This window comes from Crocodylus siamensis, chromosome 4 (assembly GCF_052110815.1).
Source record: "Crocodylus siamensis isolate JL-2025a chromosome 4, ASM5211081v1, whole genome shotgun sequence".
Taxonomy (NCBI): domain Eukaryota; kingdom Metazoa; phylum Chordata; order Crocodylia; family Crocodylidae; genus Crocodylus; species Crocodylus siamensis.
In genome coordinates this window covers 158878844-158898770 of record NC_143398.1, presented here as the reverse complement: position 1 = coordinate 158898770, position 19927 = coordinate 158878844, and the positions used below count along the sequence as shown (strand labels likewise).

The window sequence follows — 19927 nt, the reverse complement described above, 5'->3', positions numbered from 1 at the left end:
TGCCAGTAAAGTCAGTGGCAGAGGTAGGAATAGAACTTGGGTGTCCCGACTCTCAGTCCTGCTGCTGCAACTGCTGAGAGCTCAGCTGTGCTATTAAGTGTTTAGGCTGCTACTAATTGGCTGAACAGCAGTGGCATGGACAGGCACCACGGGATGCAGAAGGTGCAGTTTTCTGTTAACTCCGTGCAGGGGGCAGATGGCATAGTACAGTGTCAGTGCTGGGCTGAGAATCAGCTGTAACATGACACCCCTTCTGCTAGAAAGGACAGTGGTAAATGTATTCTATCCCTTCAATTTTGGCTCCTCTTTCTTCTAGCACAGGGGTCAGCACCCTTTTACAGAGGTGAGCCAGCTGCTTCGAACCTAGCTGCTGCTTTGGGCCACCACTTCCGTCCATAGTACACAAGCCACTTTCTGCCACTGCCTCTAGTATCTGTCCCCAGTGGCAGTGGGGAGGCAGAGATGCTAAACAACACCTGCTAGGCAGGGGGAGGACAGGAAGAGAACAGAGCGGGGTGCTGTGGAAGGAATCAGTGACCTGGTGTGGGTGGAAGAGATGAGGCATAAGTTGAGTTGAGATTTGTGCCACTGATCCCCCTTGCCACTGAGGGCTGGATCCCATCACTCTACATGCCAATTTGGCCCACTGGCTATAGGTTGCCAACCCCTCTCCCAGTCCATTATAGATCCTGGATCTTCCATGGACATGCTCATGGAGACCTAAAATAGACCCAAGTCCTGTTTGTAGGGCTAGCATCCAACTGCAACCAGGTTTGAAGCCCAGGCACATTTACATTAACCCTGAGGTCCCTTCACAGAGAAATGAGACCTCCCCAGAAGGAAGAGGACTGTGGACACAGCCACTGTCTATTCTCTGCTGGGCCTTACCTATCACCACATTCACAGCCATGTTGTAGCCGTAGTCAAAGCGCACAAGTGTCAGGTATGCGACGTGACAGGCCAGGAACAGGATAAGGAAACCCCCAAAGGCATTTGCAAAAGCTGGACGCTTCAGCCCCAGAGTCCTACAGTGGAAACCGAGAAGATGCAGAGAAGCACTTGAGCACCAGCGGGGTCACACGACCCCTTATGATCCACTAACAACATGGTCCTGACTCCTGCAACCTTCTCTTGTACTTGTCACCCCAAGAGATGCAGGTAGGATCATAAAGATGACAGTGAAATGCTCCCATACATCATACACGAGGGGACTGAGTCCCTGAGCTCAAAGGCCCTTCTGCCTCTTTGGGCATCTCCTACTTTGCTTTCTGGCCCTGGTTATACAAAGGTTTATCAGCACTGGGATCAATGCCAACGCTTGATTCATGAGCTATACAGCAACTAGGGACTTTGGCCTGTGACTGCCACTACAGCAGCCAGAAGCCCCAAGCTTTGGGACCATGAGCAGCCACCTTTCAACAAAGCTTACACCTAACTGACACTCAGAGATGTGCCATTTCTGCTCCTGGAGCCACTGGGGCTAATCCTAGAGGCAACATATGATAGCTCACTCCTAGTTCTGCTTTCGCCTCCTGAATATTAACTGGCATGGTTAATGGGTTGAACCGAGTCCCTCCCTCTCCTGCAGCACAAGAAGTTATATTTTGCTCTTTGAGTCAATAAAGCAGGAGACATACTCTCAAGGAAGAGAGCAGAGTAACAAAGGTCACTAGGCTATCCAAGCTTATCGTGGAAGGGCTCCAAACCAAACTGCACCTGTGGAGGACAAAGCACACCCAGCATCTGAGACTCACCTGACACAGCACAGGTAGATGGAGTGCAGGATAACAGCTGAAGCGCAGAAGTAGTCCATTTTCTGTGAGGGGGAGGAAGGTGGAGAGAACAAAAGGCCTGATTAGATAGTTGAGAGAAGGGTGGCAATGAAACTGAGGCAGGGATACCACAGACCAAGGGCAGGGCAGGGAGACTGGTACACTCTAAGGGCTGAGTTGCAGAAACAGAATATCAATCGCTTTAAGCCTAGGGGTTTGGGAGGCCAAGAAACAGTAGCCAGATTTCCAAAAGCTTTGTCTTAAGCCTTACTCAGGATCCACTGGGAGTTTCGTCTGGGTTCAAGAACCCCCTCCATTTGGCTCACAATGACTATAAATGCGCCATGCAGCTGAGAGTGCATTTACTGGCAATTGCAGCATGGATTTTCACTGCTATCAGGCCCCTGAGTGTCCAGATAAAAGTTGGTAGTCTGGTTTCTTAATGCAGCAAAGCACATTGATAAGCTGAAGACAACAGGACCATTCAGATGCTTGAACTTGAACACATACGCTCCTGCCTTGGAGAAAGTGGACCCTGGCTGACAGGACAGTCAGAGTAGGGAGAATAACCTGAATGAATTCAGCATGGAGTCAATTTTTAGGGTCTCCCACAGGCCCCACACCCCCTGCCAAATTTGTGAGGTTGTATTATTTGTTCACTAGCATTTAGTCGCCAGTCCTGGATCACAGCTGCACATGCCAGCTGTGCAAGAACAGAGCAAAGAGTTCTGCCCCAGATAGCTCACGGACTAAGTAGAAAGCAAGAACCAAATAGGTACATGGCAAGTGTGACCTGCTTTGCACTTACCATGTTCTAGGTTTCTTTCTTTCCCCTGTGAGAACACTGCACAAGCAAGAGGCACTAATGCCCAGGTGGATTCTCAGCCTTGTTAGAAACACATTTTCCACATCAGACAGTATCCTTATAGTCCCTTTTTGCAGTCCCTAGTTAAGTCAGCAGCACAGGATCTCTCAGAACAGGATGAAAGCAAGGCAGATCTTTCCTTGGCTTGTAGATTTCAGGAGAGGAGAAGGAGACCTCACTGCTAGACTCTGCTGCCTGGACATGCAGTCATCTTATGGTGGGATCCCACTTACCTCAGTTACATCAGTGTCCTTTGTATGGAAGATTGTAGACCACACCCAGGCATTTAGTGAAACCTAAGAGACGGACACAGACAATTAGATGTTCTGCATGAGACAGGTCTCTTGCTTGAAAGGGTTTACAGTCAGAGATAAACACAGGGAGATAGGAAACATTCAGCAGTACACAAAAAGTGAAAACTTGGAAGAGGGCTTTTTAAGAACTCTTTCATTAGGAAGTTAATACACCATTTGTCTGCAAATAATGCTTAATAGTCAAGATCACCTTCTGTTCTCATTTAAACAGACATGCAGCTCCACTGACCCCAACCAGAGCTCATCCAAGGAAGAAGGGCATAACCCACCCCTCAGTCCTCTTCCTTTGTCAGGAGGGATTGATTACTCAAAACCCTGCAGCTGTATAGAGCTGAAAAGTGTCTCCTGGCCTTTAGCATTTGACTTGATAGGTCAAAACCTCACCTAGTAATTCCTGCACTGAACCCAGGATATGTAGCTGAGCCACAATTGTGCAAAAAGTCCTAAACCACTTATGTCCCAGAGCCTTGGACTTATTTCTGTCCCCAAGTGCATTTGGGAATTATACTTTAAGTGTATTTTGCTTGATTTGGGGGGGATTTTAAAAATACTAACAATATAGAACACATGTGGAATGCAGACCACCAGGGACATTTACTCCCATTCTATTCACCCAGCTGCTGATTATAACCCCTGCTTCACCAGAGTGCTGTGAAGATCAATCAGTTCTTACAGAATGCTTTATGAGCCTAGAGCAGTTGTTCTCAACTTTTTTTTGTACCAGGACCCATTTGTAAACATAGGTGGCCACTCTGACACAGTGCCCCTCACTCCTGACCTGCTGCCCCCACCCCCAAGCTCCCAGTGTGTAGGGCAGCACGGTGTGTCTGTGTGTGGGGGGGTGACAATCACCCCTTGCAGGCTGGAACTCTGCCAGCCTGCAAGGGAGAAGCCATGTTTTCCCATATTGTTCTCCTTTAAAGGAGAATCCATTTATAAAGTTTGTTGATCCATTTTTTTAAATTTAAAGTACATGACCATGACCCTTTCATATATTCTTGTCACTTCTGAGTCATGACCCAAAGGTTGAGAAATGCTGGCCTAGAGCAAACAGCACTGCACTAGAAGTAAACATGTTACTATTGGAGATCAGGGTTCCACCCCTCTGATACACAACTGATAGGTGTTTTCACCCATTTATTTCCTTCTTCAGCAATACAGGTGATCTCAAACCTTGATGAAGGCAAAGCAGATCTCTCCTTAGCTGCAGTCCTTGTCACATAGGGTCTTTAAACACAGGGATAGGAGATCAATATATATCCCCTGCTTCTGGCTTCACAGGCCCTCCTCTGCCCACCTAAATAATGCTCTTGGGGGTCTTTTGAAAAAAAACGTTTCAGCACAGCTCACATGGAAACTTCAGCAACAGCAGCTATAACCAGCTTTTCTTATTTTATCTGAGTGTAAACTAAAAGGAGCTCAGCCTCTGATTAGGGAAAATAAGCCACAGAGGCAAAGCAAACGACCCTAAACCAGTGGTTCTCAACTACCTGCAGCAGCCAGGAAAAACTGTCCTGTGCACTCCCCCTGTGTTAGGTCTCTCTATTCAGCCTCAAGCAGGTAGCAAAGCTGCCTCCTCCCTCGCTGCTCTTTCTCTGTGTCTTTCCCCCACTATGCTCCTCTCAGAAATAAGCATGGGAACTGTTTTGTCCATTTCTGTTTCCAGGAGGAGTGTTGCAGGCTCTATATCAGAAAGAGCAGCACAGCATGAGGGAGCACCTGCCTGCTCTAGGCAGATCAGACAGCTCTTACGTGGGAGGAGTGCACATGTGGCACAGCCATATGAGGCAGTTTCATCACAGTTTCACAGCCCTTCCGAGCAGCAGAACCTAAGCAGCACTCAGGTAAGCTGAGGCAACTAACAACAGCAGTTCTCAGCCAGAGGTGCCACCACATTCAAAGAAGGGGGGTGGTAGGGTACCTTGACTCTGAAGATTGAGAACCACTGACCCAAAACTAATCAAATGCAGCCACTTCCAGAGCTGAGGGAAGAAACCTGAAGTGCCTTTGATTACTGGATCAAGAACATGCTCCTAAGGACCACCAACAGCAGCTCTGAATTTTGGAGTAAAACTGCTCATCAGGAAACAGACACAGCCTGAAACTAACCAAACACGGAGAACCCCAGAAAAGAATTCAAGCCTCCTAACAGATCAGGACACAGTTTGAACAGAATCTGTAATGGATACAAAGAGTGTTCTGTGCAAATCTAAGCCAGGGTGAAGCAGCCAGGAGTTTCTGTATTTTTAATAATACAACTGAAGAAAACTGCTCAGCTTATTTATCTCCCTGTTGCCAAGGACACACAGCTACCAAGAGTTCAGAGTTCTCAGACACTAAGGGTTTTTAGACAGACTTATTATATCTTATCAAATGAGACAATGTAATGGTTGCATAGTAGCAGCTTCCATCTGCAAGCTTCAATAGCAGGACAAGTATAACAGCAACAAAAAAATCACTCTAAATCCTGTCACATTCAGAATCAATGTTTAGTTATGGTGATTTTGCTTCCTTGTATCACTAAGGAAGTATGAAGATGAAAACAGTTACATGCAAGAATCCAGTGGAAAGCAACAAAATGATTAGAAGTCTGGGAAACATGACTTAATGAAGGACAGTTGGAAGAACTGAGATTTAGTCTGGGGAAGATGTGTGTGTGTGTGTGTGGGGGGGATTTGATAAGTCTTCAAATATCTGAAGAATGATTGCAAAGAGGATGGTAACTGACTGTCCCCTGTGACAAGGAGTAATGATTTTAAAACTGTAGCAAGGGAAACTTAGTTTGGAGATCAGGAAGAACTCTCTCACTATAAATTAGTTCAACACTGGAACAGAGTACCCAGAAACTAATGTGACCTCCACCCTTGGAAGTTGTAAAGTGCGCTAGACAGACACTCAGCTGGGATGGTTTACCAAGGAATGATCAATCTTGCCTTGAGCAGTACGCTGGAACAGATGAGACCTGTGGGCCTTTCCAGCCTTATTTTTCTACAATTCCATGTAAACTGAGTGCAAAGGCTTTTAAAGCAGTTAAAAGTTACCTCTCTATATAGCTCCTGGAAGTGAGGTGGCACTGAGCTCCCAGATCACAAGGAAAAAAGCAGGATTCAAGACAGGTGTATTAAGGATAATATAGCCCAGGACTGAATCTGCCCCAGGATAACTCCAGAGTCCATACAGTCCAATCAAGCAAGGAATACAGCCTCACACATTTCTGAAGTGAGATAAGACTCTGATTTCAAAACTCCCTCTGCAGAGCAGTAGGAAGAGGGTGGCTACACTTCATCATGTTGTTAACAGAGGAAAACTAGCTGGGGGAGGATTGAACCACTGACTACTGCTATTAGCTAAGTGCCAATTATTAGTAGGAATCACACTCCTACTAAATGTCTCGTCAATCTCATTATCAAATGAGAGCACCATGAAAATTGGATTTGAAGATGTGTACTGCAAGACCCGGCAGCAGGGAACAGGGATGTGCAGGTTTTCATGATCAGCTGTTTATTTAAAATCCCCTTGGGATAGAGGAGCCTTCCTAGTTCAACATCAACAGCACCTGCTATTATGGCTTCAGCACAGGGGAAATGCTTTGATGAAGTGCATGGTTAAGAGTTGCCAGATTGCGACAGGGCTTCTGTAGATGGCCTTTTTATATGCAAGCCTCCTATCCCAGTACTCAGTGCCTCTCTGCATGTCTTCCCACTCCCTGAGAACCAGGTTATACCAAGTGGTCTGACTATGAATTAGTGTTAAAACAGGGGTGCTCAACCCCCAGCCCACAGGCCAGATTTGTCCCACAGGACTTCCCAGAGGTCCAAAAATTTGGCAGAGAGGAGAGCAGTGGCAGTGTTAATCGCTGCTCCCAAGTTTCCAGACCCATAGGGTGACCTGCAGGCTGCAGAACATGGCCCTAAACACTAGACTGGATCCCACGCTGCCCACCCCCACATGTCCAATTTTGTCTGCAGACCAGCCCTGCTCCACTCATCTGGACCGCAGAGCCAAAAGGTTGAGAAGCACTGTATTAAAACATGTATTAGAGAACTCAGTCTTCCTCTGCACAGAGACTGGGGGTATGAGGTCAGGATTAACTTGGTGAGGGACACCAACAGGAATTATAGACACAAGAACTGGCAGCCTGAATTAGAGGCAAGGTCCAACTTTGCCCAGGACCCTCTCCCATGGCAACTGTACCACATGCTTTGAATAAAAAGACAACAAAGAGCTGCAGGTGTGGAATAATCTAGCCCTCCCTAGAAGGTCTCATCCTGATCTCTAGCAGTTCTGGGTGGACTTAAACATAAGGCAACCCTCATCCACGCTATCAAGAGACGTGATTTTTCCACTTTAATCAGCACCAATGGGGTCCCACTGGGAGTACTGTGTCCAGTTTTGGGTCCCTCACTTGAAGGAGGATGTGGACAATTTGAAGAGAGTCCAACATGATGTGAAGACTTCAGCTTTTTCGACAACAGGCGGATGTTCTTGGGAGGAGGGGTGGTATCAAGAGCTGGGATCCAGCTGACAAGCACAGGAAACAGCATCTTTGGTCATCATAAAAGGGGCTTTAAACTAGGTTTCACAGGGGATGGTGATCAAAACCTTCCAGCAACACAGCATGCAGTGCAGAGGGGAAAGGACTTGAAGGAACTCAACTCTGGGAAAGGTCCAGAGAGCTACAGGACCTGCAACAAGTGGCACAAAAGGTAGCAAGGAGGTCAAAATGCAAAATATATCTGATGCATATATAAAAATGTGAGCAGTAGGGGGACTAAACAAGATGAGTTGGAAGCTACAGTGTGAAAAGAACTATGATCTGACTGGCATCACTGAAACCTGGTGGGACAGTTCTTATGACTGGAACATGAACTTTGAGGGTTGCACTCTGTTTCGGAAAGACAGGGTTGGAACAGGGTGGTATTGCCTTGTATGTCAAAAAACACATACACTTGTTGCCTCAAAAAATTAATCCCTATTAGGTATCTGGCAGCTTATCTAGACAAGGAAGGGGGCAAGCTGAAGGAAGAGATAACAAGATAGACAGAGAGCTTTTGTTGGGTTTGAATCAATTCAAGTCAGCAGGGCTGGATAAGCTTCATTCCAGGGTCCTGAAGAAACTGAGGGGAGGTCTTGGAGGTCTTTTGGCAACGATCTTCATGAAGTCATGGAAGACAGGCTAAGTACCAGAGGACTGGAAAAGGGCCAATGTAGTGCCTGTCTTTAAAAAAAGGCAAAAAAGAGGACCCAGGGAGCTACACACTGGTTGGCCTCACTTCACTTCAACACGTGCAGCATATTGTAAAGAAAGCCACTTACAAACATCTGGAGGAGGAAAAGCTGATCAACAAGCAGCCAGCAGGAATTAATAAAAAACAAATTGTGTCCAACAAAGGCCAACTCCTTCTTTGACAAAGTAACTACTTGGGTGGATGAAGGGAATGCTGTGGATATAGTGTATCTTGCCTTCAACAAGGGTTTTAACAAGGTGCAGCCCGACATTCTCAGACAAATTGGAGAAGTGTGAGCTGAATAAACCTACTACAAAGTGGATAACTGGTTCGGTAGCTGTAAGCAAGGGGTAATTATTAACAGGTACATGTCAGAATGGCAGGAGGTTTTGAGTGGAGTCCCATAGGGGTCCATCCTGGGCCCAGTGCTGTTTGTGTTTATTAACGATTTAGATGCCGGCATAGAAGCTTCTTGAGCAAGTTTGCAGACAACATGAAACTGGGAGGGACTGTGAACAAGCTGGAGGATGCAAGCACAATTCAGAAGGATTGTAACATTGGAAACTTGGGCTAGAGCTAATAGGATGAAGTTCAACGCAGACAAGTGGAAAGTGCTGCACCTTGGAAGGATGAATCAAAAACACAAATACAAAATGGGGGACATCTGGCTGGACAGTGGCTTTATGGAAAAGGACTTGGGAATCTTGGTAGACCAGAGACTCAAGAGGAGCCTGCTGCATGATGCAGCCACACAAAAGGCAAATGCAGTTTTGGGCTGCATCAACAGAAGCATTAGGTGCAAGGCATAGGAGACAGTGCCACTACTTGGCACTGGTCAGGCCTCATCTGGAGTACTGTGTGCAGTTCTGGGTTCCACATTTTAAAAAGGACATGGAAAAGCTAGAGAGGATCCAGACGTGGGCAACAAAGATTATCAAGGAATTGGAAAGCAAATCATACAAGGAGTGGCCGAAGGAGCTGGGAACATTCAGAAAAAGCGCTTAAGAGGGAACATGACCGCAGTCTTCAAATACTTGAAGAACTGCCATAAAGAGAGGGGAAAACACCTTCTGTCTTAATACAGAAAGCAGGACTCACACCTACGGCCTGAAGTTGCAAAATAAATTTAGATTGGATATCTAGAAAAAACTTCACTGTGAGAATAGTGGGGTAATAGAATAGATTGCCTATGGAATTTGTGACTCTCCATCGCTAGAGGTGTTCAAGCAGGTTAGATAGCTACTGGTTGGGGATGAGCTAGATGTAGCTATGCCTATTGGCCATTTCCCATGCTTCTCAGCTTTGCTGGTTGCTTTTGCTCCCCCCCCCCACTTTTTTTTTTTTTGCTTTATGTGTCAGGGTGTTTTTAAGCCTCCCCAGAGGCGTTGGATGTTGGCAACAGCTAAGGGTGGGGACTTCAACTGGGGTGTGCTAGGAGCAAAGCTGAAAGTTCCTGAAAGTTGCCTCTCTGTTCAGAGTCAGACTGATCGCCATATTTGGGGCCAGAAAGAAATGTTGCCCTATGGTCAGAATGGTATGGACTTGTAGAGGGTTTTGCCTTCCTCTGTAGCAGGGCGTGTGTGTGGCCCTCTACCTGGGACCTCTTGACCTTATATTAACAACATTTTATAGAAGGAGGACATTGGCTGTTGTGATTCCATGCTTTGCCTATGGCACATTTGCGTGTTAGGTCTATGTTACGCCAAAACTGACAGTAGTTTTATAGAGAGTTTAGATTATGGTTGTATGGGATGGTTTGGACAGGAATGATCCTGCCTCAGGCGGGGGGTTGGACTACATGACCTTTGGAGGTCCCTTCCAGCCCTAGTTCTCCAATTCTGTAACACAGAGCAACAATAATGATCAGGGGGGCCTGGGAGACAAGTCCTATGAGGGAAGGCTGAAAGAACTATGGTTATTTAGTCTCAAGAAGAGCAGGTAGCATTGGGATTTGATAAGTCTTCAGATACCTGCAGGGTGATTATAGAGAGGTTGCAAATGGGCTTTTCTCTGTGGTCATGGAGGACAGGACTAAGACCAATTGCCTCAAGCTGCAGAAGAGGAAGCTTCCTCTTTTGCAGAAAGGTCAAGTATAAAGTTGGTCAAGTATTGAAACAATCTACCTAGAGAAGATGTGGATTTTCCATCCCTAGAAGTTTTCAAGTGCAGATTAGACAGACACTTGGCTGGAATGGTTTAGTCAGGGACGACCCTACCTTGAGCAGGGGCAGCACTAAATGATTTTGTGAGATCCCTTCCAGCCCTGCTTTCCTATGATCCGTACACAGATGTGTCCTTGTGTAGAAGAGGCCAAGAGAAAATGCTTTCCTGTGGACTAGTGCTTTTGCTACTGGACGGAGAATGCTGCCTCAGAACACCAGCTTGCTTTACATAGATACTGGACAACCCTGCACCTAGTGCCAGTCCCTATGGACCAGTCCTAGAGAGTTAAAAGCACCTGGCAGCCCAAAGGACTAGAACCCTAAAGCATGAATCTAATAATGCCCCAAAGATGAACCATAACTCATGCTTCAGAGCTTAATGACTAATTTTAAGTGTCAGAAAGGGAATCTCTCCAGCATGTACAAGAGTCTGAGATAAGCCAGAAAGAGAATTTCCACCTTCTTTTGACACAGGCATTGTCTGGAGGGAGAACAAGAAACACTGCAATAAACACTGAACTCATAGCTGGACCCTCACAGAAGCATAACATGGGCCTCTACTGCTCAGGACTTAGCATAAGCTTGCTAGAGAAAGTCAAAGAGGATGTCAGGAAGGAGGCATGCAAGAAGGCAAAAGGGGTTAAAGGAAGGGGATGAAGCACCTACAGTGCCAGCTGGCAAATGGATGCAGAATAAAGGGGAAGGGGAAAAAAAGCCGCTTTCTGCCAGGCTAAGAGTAATAAATTGCATTTTAGAGCAGGAGGAAAGGCAAGCCAATAGCTAAACTGATGCCACCAGGAAGCAAAACAATGTAATTAGCCAAAGATTGCTACTATTGAGTAGCACAGTGTTGAAATCCAGAGGAGCAAAGTACTCTCATGTTGCAGCAGACAAAAAGCAAGGGAGATCTGGGGCAGGTGAGAAAAACTATTCATTTAGCTGATGCTCACCCCAGCACAGAATCCAGAAGAATTTGGCAGGGCTAGATTAAAATTAGACCAGCTTTCAAGCTGAAACCAGAATGCCACCCATGCCTCTCATTGTCCCTGGGGGAGAAGCTGGGATGCTATTCTAGTCTCCCGCTAAGCAACATGGTAATCCAGCCCCCACAGTTAAGCCCCTTCTGCATTTCTAGGATGCTGCAATACAAGAAACGAGTGAGGCAAGTTAATCCGCTGCATCAAAATAGCATTGCACAACTCAGACAGAGGGCTGTTCTCTCACACACACAGCCAGCTATTCATTGCTAACTCTGGAGTAGTGTCATTCACCCTGTCCATACTGGGCATTGGGGGAACAATAAACAAAGGGAATTCGTGATCTTTTCTGGGTAAAGTGGAAGGTTATGTTTCCATGTGTACTCAAGGAAAATCCAATTAGCTCACTGCCCATCCACCTATTGGGGCAACCGGACTCAAAATTATTTCTTCTAATCCAGAATCACCTCATAAAAGCAGCTGCATTTCGGGTGAAAGACAAAGAGATGAGGCTTGCTGCCATCTTACAGGACCTCATCAGCAAGTCCATAATATAGATGCAAGATTTCTTACAATAGACTAAATCAGGGTGATGAATCTCTGGAACAACCCACCAAGGCAGGAACAGATTCTCTACCTCTTGCAGTCTCAGTATCAGAGCTAGATGCTTTTCTGAAGAAGTGCTCTAGTCAAACAAACAAAATTAGCAGGTTCAATCCAGGGCAACTGGAAAAGTCATTGGATCATAAGAAAGTAAGGCTGGAAGGAACCTCCTGAGGTTGCCTAGTCCAGCCTCCAGCTCAAGGCAGGATCATCCCTGACTAAGGAATCCCAGCTAAGTGTCTGTCCAACCTGCTCTTGAGCATTTCCAGAGATGGTGAATCCACCACTTCTCTATGTAGCCGTTTCAAATACCCGACCACCCTTGTAGTCAAAGAATTCTTCTTAATCTCCAACCTACATTTCCTGTGCTACAGCTTGAAGCCGTTGCTACTAAGGTCCTAATCCCTTACAGAGATGGAGTGGAAAAAACCCCCCAATTTCCCTCCCCTCTGTAATCACCCTTAAGGTATTTGAAGACATATCAAATCCCTCCCCTCAACCAGTCTGCTCACAGCCCTAGGTCTTTCATCCTTTCCTCCAAAGTCTTGCTTCCCAGGCTTCTAAATCATTGTTGTTGCTCTCTGCTGGACTTTCCAATCTGTCCTCATCTTTCTTGAAGCATGGGACCCAAAACTGGACACAGTACTCCAGGTGAGGCCTCACCAATGACAGGCTTAGGGTTCATGTTAGATAGGTCAGACGAGATCCTTCTAGACTCAAGAAAAAAAAATCTGAGTCCTTGGAGCAATTTGCAGTGCTGGCTGGCAGAGTCAGAACAAACACCCTCCACACATCCCTTGTATGACGATGATGAATTTGAGGGCTATACACCCCTCCTCACAAACATATCTGGTTTTCTCTGACCTTAACTGACTGTTAGAGAGTGGGACTGTGAAGGGTCCTTTCCGCAAGGCTCTTCATGATTTGGCTGCTTGACTGCAACTGTTATACAGTTAAGCCTCTTCACAGCAGTCACTTTATTCTAAGCCACAAGCCCCATTAGAACTGAGCACACATTAGAACAAGTCAAGATTCTTTCCCTGTCCCCCATACACTGGGCACCTCTAGATCCAAGTTCTAGAAGCAGGGCCACCACCTAGATCCCTCATAACATATTCTGACCACCCTCTCACTGGGCATGGTTTATTTGCTCCATCCTCACTGGGTGGGATTTGTTATGCTGAATAATACTACCAAAGGCTCAAATCTGGTTCCTGACCCTGCAGAAACTCACCTGGCAGGTAAACAGTTGAACAACAGACAGAGGCCTTTGCCTATTCTCTTGGCCAATTTATTTAGCAAAATGCTGAGAACAGCATATATCTCAGACCAGGCTAGATCATAAGCCCGAGTACCTGGGAGCTATGGAAGATTCTCAGCTCAGTCTGCAGACAGCTCCACCCCCAAGTATGGTCCTAATCCTGATCCCACCCAGGCAAAGACCCTTTTGAATTCAATGGGACTTTGCACAGCTGAGGGAGATTTGTCCAGGCTGGGAAACTGGCTCCGTGGTCGGACCCAGAGGGTTGTAATCGATGGCAGTCACTCATCGTGGTGCCCTGTGACCAGTGGGGTCCCTCAAGGCTCTGTCCTGGGACCCATCCTGTTCAACATCTTCATTAATGATGTGGACATTGGAGTCAGGAGTGGACTGGCCAAGTTCACCGATGACACCAAACTTTGGGGCAAAGCATCCACGCCAGAAGATAGGCTGACCTGGACAAGCTCAGCAAATGGGCGGACAAGAACCTGATGGTGTTTAACACCGAAAAATGCAAGGTTCTCCACCTAGGGAGGAAAAACCTGCAGCATCCTTATAGGCTCGGCAGTGCTACGTTGGATAGCACTACAGAAGAAAGAGACTTGGGGATCATCATTGACCACAAGATGAACATGAGCCTCCAATGCGATGCTGCGGCTAGTAAAGTGACCAAAACGCTGGCTTGCATCCATAGATGCTTCTCGAGCAAATCCCGGGACGTCATTCTCCCCTTGTACTCGGCCTTGGTGAGGCCGCAGCTGGAGTACTGCGTCCAGTTTTGGGCTCCACAATTCAAAAAGGATGTAGAGAAGCTTGAGAGAGTCCAGAGGAGAGCCACGCGCATAATCAGAGGTCAGGAAAACAGATCTTACGATGACAGGCTGAGAGCCATGGGACTCTTTAGCCTGGAAAAGCGTAGGCTCAGGGGTGATCTGATGGCCACCTATAAGTTTATCAGGAGTGACCACCAGGATCTGGGGGAACATCTGTTTACCAGAGCGCCCCAAGGGATGACGAGGTCGAATGGTCACAAACTCCTGCAAGACCGTTTCAGGCTGGACATAAGGAAGAATTTCTTTACTGTCCGAGCCCCCAAGGTCTGGAACAGTCTGCCAGCGGAGGTGGTTCAACCACCTACATTGAACACCTTCAAGAGTAAATTGGATGCTTACCTTGCTGGGATCCTATGACCCCAGCTGACTTCCTGCCCTTTGGGCAGGGGGCTGGACTCGATGATCTCTCGAGGTCCCTTCCAGCCCTAATGTCTATGAAATCTATGAAATCAACAGTCAGATTCAACCTAGCATCTGAAAACTCTTATCATGTAACAGGAATCTGCCACCTAAAACACAGAACCTCTGAACAGGAACCCCTCCCACTTCAAGTTATACAAGCGTCTGCTATTCAAAGAAGAATTTTTCTTTGGATAAATATCTCCCTAAAATCCGTTTTTTATTTTTAGCCACTTGAAACACCCTGATTTCCAGATGGCCCCTTGTGCTGTTAAATGGCCGTTATGTTCCACTCCAGAAGTGGCTGCATTTTAGAGCTACTTTTTGGAAAGCGTGTTTCATCCCAAAGCCATGTCTAAATGCCAGCTATTATAAACAGCAGCGCTATTTAAAAATCCAACAACTGGAAGATACATAATAGGGGCATGAAACAGAAGGGGGGGGGAAACAGGTCATTGAAACATTTTTGCTACTTACCCAGGCAAAGGCGATGCATGTGTGGTACATGGGAGATGAAGGCGGGACAGATGCTTTGTATTTATTCAACATCACAAGGTTGGCAAGTCCATTAAGTAAAGAAGCAAAGGCAGAAGCAGGTTCCTGGAAGAACAGGAAGCGGGAGAAGGGCCACTAAAGAGAGATCAAGGGGAGAAAGGGAAGAGAGGAGCAATCAGTGACAAAAATTCAAAGGTCCTGTTCTCTTCAAGCAATTGCTGCAGGCAAGAGCTGGTGCCTGAAAGGTAGGAGACAGTTTGAGCAGCAGTGGTTCCAGGCAAACCATTCTGTCCTAAGAACGCTGCCACAGCTGGAATTTAAAGCCTGCCTCCTCTATCATGGCAGTTCCCTCTACCTATTTATAGCCAACTCTGACCCTGCCCAGACCCTACTGAGATCTGTGAGAGCAAAGGTCACCTGAGTCGAGGGGCCCATGGAACTATTGTGCTTATGGTATGTGCCACTTTCCGTAGCCAGTGGCACACAAAGAAGCAATGTAGTTATTATCACATCCAGCCACTTTCAGCTCCAAACCTGAACAACTACATGCCCATTTACAGCTGCATCACTGGTGGCAGGTTCAGTTTAGAGCAAGGCTTTAACTCATGCTCCTAGAGCTGTAGTTAGATGCCTTACCTGCCCTGCATGCGTCTGTACAGTGGTGCAAATTAACTTGTACATTCAGACACATACAGACAATGCAATGTGGCATCTCTGGGCATAAGGACCCTATGCTGCCAGCTGCTGTGCACAGGTATAGGAAGACAGCACAGGCTTAGTAAGGGTCTACAATATAATTAGACAAGGCAAAGGATGAGAGATGGGAGAGCATCACTTGTACAGTCCTTACAGAGCACCATCACCAGTGTTATGTCAAGGCTTTAATCACAAGACCATTCTTCATTACTCCTGCAATACTAAGTCTCCATGGAAACAGAAACAATGCTCAAATCAAAACCAAATTAAGTCAGATGTGCCAAAGACTTTTCTGATAACCAGATTAGCAGGGGCATTTGGCATAGGTACATGTTTTGAGCAGTTTTAAGGGATTTTCTTTAGAGTTTTTTGTAGCCAGCATGAAGTGGACAGGCTTGTCTGGGTTCACTGCCAAGCATCATTCAGAGACATGGCTTTGGGATTTCCAAGAGCGTTCCAGTCTCAAGGATGCCTTGGAAAGAGACACCTTAAGATTTCTAACAAAACCAAAAGCATGTGCCTGTAAATCAGAGGCTGAAAGAAGTTGGTGCTGTTTAGAAGTTTAGTTCAAAGGGTCCATGCCGGACACTTACTGGGAGTCTTCAATACATGCAGGAACACTAGGCATTTGTACACATTTCCACCCCATGCTGTGGTGCATGCAGTTGTATAAGCAGTGAAATGCGCATCAGCACTGAGAAAATGAGAACTAAAAACACATCAGAAGTGTTTTATTTCAAAAGTGCACCATTGCCATTTTCAACAGGCTAACGCACATTTCACCACCTATACAACTGCATGCAGCGCAGCACAGTACACATCAGCTTGTACGCAGAGCAGACTCAGTAATCAAGTCTGCTCCAACCTGCCGCATCTCTGGTGCATCACAGGACAAAAATGCACATGTGTAAATGCCTGCTATGCCCTCGTTTTTCTCCTGTTGTTGATGGAACCAAGCCCAGTATCATGTTCCTGAAAGCGGAAGACTTCATGGCCCCAACAGGTAAGTGAACTCAAGGCCAAGCAACCCCGCAATCCAAGAAATTGAGGGCCTACCTTTTTGCCACAAGATTGGCCCTGGCTCCAAGAGCTGGTTATTTAGAAAACAGGGCAAAGACAAGCAGCCTCCTCAGAGCTGCTGCACAATTCTCAGGGATAAGGTGAAAGGGAAGTTTTTCTGCGGCAAAAGTTCTGCTCACCTTGCCATGGAATTGAGGCACCTTATAACCTCCTTGGACATAGCGTCCAACCGTAAGCCACATGCATTCATATTTACAGTCATCTCGGCAGGTCCAGCCTGAAAGAGACACAGACAAAGAAGATGGAGACAATGATTAGAGGTTGACTGATGCAACACAGAGCTTATTCTAGCAGAAAGATAGCCTCTTAGACTGAGAACTATCTGTGAGAAAGAAAAAGGATCTAAGCAACAGAGCTCCAGACCCACAGCTCTGCTTTACCAGTTGCTCTTTCAAAAAATCAAAGCTGACAGCTCTTCGGATTTAACTTCTCAAGGAACACACAGTCCCATTTTAAGCCTCCTGCTTTTCAGATGGTTCAAGAAAATTAACTGGCTTAAATGCATCTGGTGCCCAAAAGCTTGGCTAGCATCTCTCCCCGCTGTATGGCTAGTCCCATGAAAAGGATTACCAACAAATCTTACTCCTCTTAAATGCTTAAGGCATTGGCACTAGGTGGCGTCTTCTGACCACAGTTCTAATTAGCTTGGGGCAATTTATAGTCACAAACAAACAAGAAACCCAAGCGCATGATCTCATCCCCAGCTTCTCAGCAGGGTAAATTTGCTTCTGCAAAGCTGTTTGTTGATGCAGCAAAGAATTGGCTTCCAGTACGTGAGCCAGCTTGTTTACAACTGATCAGGTGTCTCTGTATTATGCTGCGCCCTGCAGCAGAGGCTTGACCTCAAAGGCAGTCTCCCAGATTGCAAGACCCTTTGCTTGGTTCACGGAGAGGTCAGACAGTGGAAGGCAGGATAGAGGGGCTCCTTACACACTAACTGAAGCAGACGTTCATAAGCTTTCCTGAGCAAGAGCTCACTTTATCAGATGCTATGAGCTCATGCTTTTCTGATTTAGTCTATAAGGCAATCTCTGCCCTACCTTCTGGCTAATTTTAGGCTAGCACAGCTAACTACACCTCTGCCACATGGGAGTAGTACTGCACGGTTTCTCACCACCATCTCAGTCCTAATAGGGAGGGAGCTCTGTGTGAAGGACTTGTACCAAGGATAAGGTAAGTCAGAAAGACATCTGGTAAGGCTGCCAACAAGCCAGGAAAAGAGTCTGCTGGTTTGCTTCTAAGAGCCACCAACCTTCCAGCCAACACCCTTACAGCATGGAGATAACCTTTCTTCCACTACCAATATGGGAGGACTTTCAATGGGCCACCAGTTCCAGATTCCTCTCCATGCCCCAACAGTAGATCCAGCCTGCATAAAAGTGTGGCACCAGTTTTCACCAGCTCCCTGTACTCTCTTGCCCAGTGTGTCTAAGGTAAATGTGACCTACTCACAGTGCGCTTGGGCATGGGCAGCCTCTGCGTGTGGCACATGTCAAAGTAGGGAGAAAACTGGCAGACCACTGTCAGATAGGGTAGGAAGCAGGGGAGCAGACTGGACAGATTTGCTGGGCTCGGGGAATGCAGGCCTAAGCCCACCACAACCAACTACAAGCTCCCCTCGAAAAGGGAGGCCACTGGGAATGCAACAACAGATTTCTGGGGACAAATAAAAAAGAAATCAGGAACAGGGTCAGAACAAGGGATCCAGAAGGGGACACTCAGCAGACCACACTGGCCAGCATCCACTGCCCCCTGAACGAGTCAAGGGAGCCTGTGGATGAAGCAGCTCGGACAGGCCTATTTGTTGCATTCGGTGACACAGGCCTAGGCCCATCACAAACAACTATGAGCCCCCTTAAAAAAAGAAGCTGCTGAGAGCGTGATTCCCGATTGCTTGGGACCAATAAAAAGAAACATGGGGAGGGGGCAGGGGGCGAGGTGTACCACAGGTTCAAAACAAGAGATCCGGAAGTAGATTGAGCAAAGCATGCCAACCAGCACCCACCGCCCCCTGAATGAGTGGAGGGAGCCTGTGGACGCTTAAGTAGATGGGGCAGGAAGCACAGGATGGGGAGCAGAAAGCCGAGCAGTTGACAGGGCAGTGGAAGGAGATAAGAGTGGCATTTGGGGAGGGTACGGGTCAGCCAGGCTGCACCCTGCTTTGCTCTAAGGCACCTGATAGAAGTGATCAACCCACCCACTCACCACCCTGGCACCACTCAGCAACCCAGGACCAAGCCAGTTATCCCCAGCAAGTCTTCAGGACGGCTCACAGCCCTCTCCCCTACCCCCCTCCCCATCACCCCACAAGCTGCAGTCTGCCCCCTCAGCCAAGCTATGGGAGAAGCAGGCTCTACAGGGTGGGGGCTGGGAGGTCGCAGAGGAGCTGGGGAGAGGCAAGGGGGGAGGAAGGGTCCAGGAGCATCCTGGGGCTCCCGTGGGGTGGGAAGGGTTAACTCTGCAAGGGACGGGGACGCACGGGTGAACGCGCCAAACCGCAGCAGGCGGGGCCGTTCGAGGCGGGGGCGGGGCCGGCGGCGCTACCTGTGAGGCTCATGTAGAGTGGCTGGCGGGAGCGGAAGTGGCGCAGGGCGGCCCCCGAGCAGTTGCGCTGCTCGCACTGGGTCAGGCACTGCCGGTACGACGGCTCCCGGTCGCCCTGCGAGCCCCAGGCCGGGCTCGGCGCCGCCGCCGCCCCAAGCAGTAGCAGCAGCGCGGCCCGAGCGGCCCGTGTAGTTGTCATCCCGCCCGACCATGGGACCGCTGCTTCCGGCTGCACCGGAAGGGGCTGCCGGCTTCTGTGGCCCTCCGGAAACGCGAGCCGCGCCCCAGGGTTCCTGCCCGCGCGCGGGGAGGAGGGGATCATGGGAAGTAGTCTCGGCCACAGCGCGCTGCAGCCCGGGGGATGCGGGAAATCCCCCACCATGACTGCTCCTCTTGGGCCTGCTGCCTTCGTGGCATGGCTGTCTCGGCACACACATGTAGGGTGGCCATCCTAGAGGGCAGTCCGGTTGTCCTCTTGATCCAAAACTGGACGCCTTATGTCCTCTATTTTTCTCTCGAACACACAGGCATATGGGGGAAGTAGGCTCTACGGGGTGGAGGTTGGGAGGTCGCACAGGGGCTGGGGAGAGGCAAGAGGGGAGGAGGGGTCCAGGAGCATCCTGGGGGCTCCTGTGGGGTGGGAAGGGTTAACTCTGCAAGGGGCGGGGCCGCACGGGTGAGCGGGCCAAGCGGCAGCA

At 47.9% G+C, this 19927-nt stretch overlaps 1 protein-coding gene across 3 annotated transcripts in view; it reads right to left on the bottom strand.

Moving 5' to 3' along the window:
- The window catches only part of PGAP3 (post-GPI attachment to proteins phospholipase 3), a 46308-nt gene extending 26829 nt beyond the window's left edge, over positions 1 to 19479 (bottom strand). The window contains exons 1-6 of one of the 3 annotated variants that reach the window (XM_090044515.1): positions 19230 to 19479; positions 16805 to 16902; positions 14892 to 15014; positions 2871 to 2933; positions 1755 to 1816; positions 889 to 1025 (exon numbers count right to left, since the gene is read on the bottom strand). In XM_090044515.1, the coding sequence (XP_089900641.1) occupies positions 889 to 1025; positions 1755 to 1816; positions 2871 to 2933; positions 14892 to 15014; positions 16805 to 16902; positions 19230 to 19428 (682 nt within the window). In that variant the 5' untranslated portion in view covers positions 19429 to 19479. Of the gene's footprint in view, positions 1 to 888; positions 1026 to 1754; positions 1817 to 2870; positions 2934 to 14891; positions 15045 to 16804; positions 16903 to 19229 lie in introns of all 3 variants that reach the window. The other 2 variants (XM_090044514.1, XM_090044517.1) reach the window with 2 other exon arrangements.
- Between the last annotated feature and the right edge of the window lie 448 nt (positions 19480 to 19927).